Here is a 5838-nt window from a genome sequence, read left to right on the forward strand (position 1 = left end):
GTTTGAATTTGTTTCGTAACGTTTGTAAACGTTTGGCTTAAATTGCAAAAAAGGTTAAACACTTGGATTTGTTTTGTAATGTTTGTAAATGTTTGGCTTAAATTGCGAAAAAGGTGAAACGCTTAGTTTTGTTTCGTAATGTTTGTAAACGTTTGGCTTAATTCGCTAAAAATGTGAAACGTTTGAATTTGTTTCGTAACGTTTAAAACGTTTTGTTTTGTTTCGTAATGTTTGTAAACTTTTGGCTTATATCGCTAAAAAGGTGAAACGTTTGGATTTATTTTGTAACGTTTGTAAACGTTTGGCTCAAATCGCTAAAAAGGTGAAACGTTTGGATTTGTTTCATAAAATTTGTAAATGTTTGGCTTAAATTGCTAAAAAGGTGAAATGCTTGGATTTGTTTCGTAACGTTTATATACGTTTGGCTTAAATTTCTAAAAAGGTGAAAGCCTTGTTTTGTTTTGTAGCATTTGTAAAGGTTTAGCTTAAATAGCTAAAATGTGAAACGTTTGGATTTGTTTCGTAACGTTTTAAACGTTTGGTTTTGTTTCGTAACGTTTGTAAATGTTTGGCTTATATTGCTAAAAAGGTGAAACGTTTGGATTTGTTTTGTAACGTTTGTAAACCTTTGGCTTAAATTGCTAAAAAGGCAAAACATTTGGATTTATTTCGTAAACGTTTGGCTTAAATCGCTAAAAAGGTGAAACGTTTGGATTTGATTCGTAATGTTTGTAAACGTTTGGCTTAAATCGCTAAAAAGGTTCAACGTTTGGATTTGTTTTGTAACGTTTGTAAACGTTTGGCTTAAATCGCTAAAAAGGTGAAACGTTTGGATTTGTTTCGTAACATTTGTAAACGTTTGGCTTTAATTGCTAAAAAGGTTAAACGCTTGCATTTTGTTTCGTAGGGTTTGTAAACGTTTGACTTAAATTGCTAAAAAGGTGAAATGCTTGGATTTGTTTCGTAACGTTTGTAAACGTTTGGTTTAAATTGCTTAAAGGTGAAACTTTTGGATTTGTTTCCTAACCTTTGTAAATGTTTGGCTTAAATTGCTAAAAAGGTGAAACATTTGGATTTGTTTCGCAACGTTTGTAAATGCTTGGCTTAAATTGCTAAAAGGTGAAACGTTTGAATTTGTTTCGTAACGTTTGTAAACGTTAGTTTTAAATTGCAAAAAAGGTTAAACACTTGGATTTTTTTTGTAATATTTGTAAACGTTTGGCTTAAACTGCCAAAAAGGTGAAACGCTTGGTTTTTTTTCGTAATGTTTGTAAAAGTTTGGCTTAATTCGCTAAAAATGGGAAACGTTTGAATTTGTTTCGTAACGTTTAGAACGTTTGGTTTTGTTTCGTAATGTTTGTAAACGTTTGGCTTAAATCGCTGAAAGGGGAAACGTTTGGAGTTGTTTCGTAACGTTTGTAAACGTTTGGCTCAAATAGCTAAAAAGGTGAAACGTTTGGATTTGTTTCATAACATTTGGAAATGTTTGTCTTAAATCAATAAAAAAGTGAAACGTTTGGATTTGTTTCGTAACGTTTGCAAACGTTTGGCTTAAATCTAAAAAGGTGAAACGTTTAGATTTGTTTTCTAACATTTGTAAACGTTTGGCTTAGATTGCTAAAAAGGTGAAACATTTAGATTTGTTTCGTAGCGTTTGTAAACGCTTGGCTTACATCGCTAAAAAGGTGAAACGTTTGGATTTGTTCGTACCGTTTTTAAACGTTTGGCTTAAACCGCTAAAAAGGGGAAACGTTTGGATTTGTTTCGTAACGTTTGTAAATGTTTGGCTGTAATTGCTAAAAAGCTGAAACGCTTAGTTTTGTTTATGGGAAACATTTAGATTTGTATCGTAACGTTTTTAAACGTTTCGCTTAAATCGCTAAAAAGTTGAAACTTTTGGATTTGTTTCGTAATGTTTTAAACGTTTGGCTTAAATCGCTAAAATGAGGAAACGTTTGGATTTGTTTCGTAACGTTTTTAAACGTTTGGCTTAAATCGCTAAAAAGGCGAAACGTTTGGATTTGTTCCGTAGCATTTGTAAACGTTTGGCTTAAATCGCTAAAATGGGGAAACTTTTGGATTTTTTTCGTAACGTTTGTAAACGTTTGGATTTGTTTCGTAACATTTGTAAACGTTTGGTTTTGTTTCGTAACGTTTATAAACGTTTGGCTTAAATCGCTAAAATAGGGAAACGTTTGGAGTTGTTTCGTAACGTTTGTAAACGTTTGGCTTCAATCGTAAAAAAGGCGAAACGTTTGTATTTATTTCGTAACTATTATAAACGTTTGGCTTAAATTGCTAAAAATATGAAACGTTTGTTTTTCTTCCGTAATGTTTGTAAACGTTTGGATTTATTTCGTAACGTCTTAAAGATTTAGCTTAAATTGCTAAAAAGATGAAATTCTTGGATTTGTTTCGTAACGTTTGGCTTAAATCGCTAAAAAGGTGAAATGTTTGGATTTGTTTCGTAACTTTTGGCTTAAATTTTCTAAAAAGGTGAAACGCTTGGATTTGTTTCGTAACTTTTGTAAACGTTTGGTTTAAATCGCTAAAAAGTTGAAATGCTTGGATTTGTTTCGTAACGTTTAAACGTTCGGCTTAAATCGCTAAAAATGTGAAATGTTTGGTTTTGTTCCGTAGCGTTTGTAAACGCTTGGCTTACATCGCAAAAAAGGTGAAACGTTTGGATTTGTTTCGTAACGTTTGTAAATGTTTGGCTGTAATTGCTAAAAAGCTGAAACGCTTGGTTTTGTTTATGGGAACATTTAGATTTGCATCGTAACGTTTTTAAACGTTTCGCTTAAATCGCTAAAAAGTTGAAACTTTTGGATTTGTTTCGTAATGTTCTAAACCTTTGGCTTAAATCGCTAAAATGAGGAAACGTTTGGTAAATTTCATGTTCAAAGATCAATCAGGAAGGAACGTAGAGGCCTACGTGGATGATATAATTGTAAAGAGCCTTACGGAGGAGACACACGCCCAAGACCTAGAAGAGACCTTCTCAGTCTTAAACAAATTCAGAATGAAGCTCAACCCAGCCAAGTGCGCCTTTGGAGTCAGAGCAGGTAAATTCCTAGGATACCTGATCAGCCAACGGGGAATAGAGGCTAACCCTGAAAAGATCCAAGCTATAGCAAACATGAAGGCTCCGCAAAACATCAGAGAAGTGCAAAAGTTGAACGGCCGTGTCACAGCACTGGGACGCTTCATCTCTTCATCGGCTAAAAAATGTTTACCATTTTTTAAGCAACTAAGGAATATGAAAAAATTCACTTGGAATGAAGAATGCCAGAAAGCATTTGAAAATCTGAAGTCTTTCCTGACTCAACCACCACTACTGAGCAGACCCATCACGGGAGAGACGCTATACCTATACCTCTCAGTAGGGAAAGAGACAATCGCATCCGTCCTAGTCCGAGAAGAAGGGGAAGAACAACAACCTATCTACTATGTAAGCAGGACGCTTAAAGGCGCAGAGCTCAACTACCCAACCATTGCCAAGTTGGCGTTAGCGGTAGTGGTTACGACGAAGAAGCTCAAACCATACTTCCAAGGGCACACAGTCATTGTCCGGACAAACCAACCTTTACGCAAAGCTCTCCATCTCCCGGAAACATCTGGGAGGCTAGTAAGCTGGTCGGTACAGCTGGGAGAACACGATATCAGGTACGAACTAAGAAAGACGCTGAAGGCACAAGCACTGGCAGATTTTGTCGCAGAAATGACTGAGAAACCACCTGACGCAGTCGCAGAGGACATAACCTGGAACCTGTTCGTGGACGGAGCTTCCAGTGAACAGGGGGCTGGAGCAGGAATAGTGTTACTTGGACCTCAGAAGGTAGTCATAGAGCATGCAGTACATCTGAAGTTTAGAGCTACGAACAATGTGGCAGGTACGCGAGTACGCATATATTTTTTCCTTACATATAATTACTTAGACACTCATGTCTTGCTGATGATGTAGCAGAATATGAGGCCTTTCTAACAGGGCTCACATTAGCGAGAGAAGTAAAAGCAGAAAAGCTGAGGATCCACAGTGACTCCCAGCTGGTCACAAGTCAGATCTTGGGCCAATTCCAGACGAAAGACGCAAACATGGCAAAATACATGGAAAGAGCAAAGGCGGTGCTAAAGGAAATAGAAAGGAATGGCGGGCAATGGGAGATAATCCCAATACCCAGAGAAAGAAACACACGGGCAGACGCCCTGGCAAAGGCAGCTGCGGCAAAAAGTCCTATGTATCTCTCACTCTACATGAAGGAGGAGAGGGTAAGTCCCATGATAGACGAGAAAGAAATTTTGCCGATCACAGAGATGGATTCTTGGATGCAACCCATAGTTGCATACCTGAATGACGGAATAGTCCCAGAAGGGAGAGAAGAAGCAGCCAAATTGGTGCGAATATCGTCCGTCTACTCCATGATAGAAGGTACATTGTACCGGACCTCGGTCACACACCCATGGTCCAAATGCATTTCGGTGGAAGAGGGAGCCTATGTACTGAAGGAGATCCATGAAGGAGAATGTGGAGCACATGAGGGAGCAGCCTCTCTGAGAAGGAAAGCACTACTCATGGGGTACTATTGGCCAACTATGAAGAAAGACGCAGAAACAATGGTGAAAAAATGCGACAAGTGTCAAAGATTTGGCACAATCATAAGAACTCCAGCAGCCCACCAATCAGCAATTGGAAGTCCATGGCCTTTCATGACATGGGGAGTGGACATACTGGGACCATTCACCCCAGCTAGAGGACAAGTCAAATTTATTGTGGTTGCGGTAGATCATTTCACCAAGTGGATGGAAGTGCAACCAATGAGCACCATAACGTCCCAGAAGATCATCAACTGGCTTTCAAACGAAGTCATAAGCAGGTAAAATTTCAAAGTTATATAAATGAAGACCTTTCAAATGAAAGAATACTAATACGTAACAAGTTTGAGACACCACATACCCTAGTCACAGACAACGGGAAACAGTTCGATTGCGCAAAGTTCAGGGAATACTGCGCCGAGTTAGGGATCAACTTGAAATTTACTTCCGTAGCCCATCCGCAGACCAACGGACTCACAGAAGTAACCAACCGCACTATGCTATCCGGAATCAAGAAGAGACTCGGAGATTTGAAAGGGAGATGGATAGACGAGCTATACCATGTCATATGGGCTTATAGAACAACTCCCAGAAGGGCCACAGGAGAAACACCTTTCCGACTCACTTACGGAACAAAGCTTGTCCTCCCTGTAGAAATGGGAATGCCCACACTAAGGGTACAAGTCATAGACGAAGAGCGCAATGAAGAAGCATTGAAGCTGTGCTTGGATCTACTAGATGAGAGAAGGCACCAAGCAGCCATACGCGCAGAAGCTTATCGCAGACAAATGACTAGGTATCATAATGCCAGAGTCAAAGAACGAAGCCTGTCAGAAGGAGACTTAGTCCTTCGAAAAGCAGAGATAGGGAAAGGAGCGGCAGGAGTAGGAAAACTCAAGCCCAACTGGGACGGTCCTTACCGAGTCACAGAAGTCGTAGGAAAAGGAGCATATAGAATAGCTCAGTTAGAAGGCACGCCACTGCCTAGAACCTGGAATATCGAGAATTTGAAGAAATATTTCCAGTGAAAGATGTAACAAACGAATAATGAATAAAGTTGCATCTCGTATTTTTCCATTTTTAACATATCTACATAATTATCATGCATGACTATGACTCAGTGAACAGACGCAACGAAAAGCAAACAAAAACAACATTCATAAAGTAGCGAAAATGTTCAGAAATACCAGAAAAAGGAGAGTTTCCCATGAAACCCTCCAAGCAAAGAAACAAAAGAACAGAAGT

At 38.7% G+C, this 5838-nt stretch overlaps 1 protein-coding gene across 1 annotated transcript; it reads left to right on the forward strand.

Moving 5' to 3' along the window:
• The first annotated feature begins 2896 nt into the window (after nt 1-2896).
• LOC126677160 (uncharacterized) lies at nt 2897-5621 on the forward strand. The gene is made up of 3 exons (XM_050371650.1): nt 2897-3893; nt 3965-4874; nt 4919-5621. The coding sequence occupies exons 1-3, from the start codon at nt 2897-2899 to the stop codon at nt 5619-5621; spliced, it is 2610 nt and encodes an 869-aa protein (XP_050227607.1).
• Nucleotides 5622-5838: the final 217 nt, after the last annotated feature.

This window comes from Mercurialis annua, linkage group LG4, assembly GCF_937616625.2.
Source record: "Mercurialis annua linkage group LG4, ddMerAnnu1.2, whole genome shotgun sequence".
NCBI lineage: Eukaryota > Viridiplantae > Streptophyta > Magnoliopsida > Malpighiales > Euphorbiaceae > Mercurialis > Mercurialis annua.

What these genes read in the sequence shown, in the direction of transcription:
- LOC126677160 (XM_050371650.1), top strand. Translation starts at nt 2,897, where the DNA reads ATGTTCAAAGATCAATCAGGAAGGAACGTAGAGGCCTACGTGGATGAT. An exon ending in AGCTACGAACAATGTGGCAG is followed by an intron (nt 3,894 to 3,964) that starts GTACGCGAGTAC and finishes CTGATGATGTAG; the next exon opens with CAGAATATGAGGCCTTTCTA. An exon ending in TCAAACGAAGTCATAAGCAG is followed by an intron (nt 4,875 to 4,918) that starts GTAAAATTTCAA and finishes TTCAAATGAAAG; the next exon opens with AATACTAATACGTAACAAGT.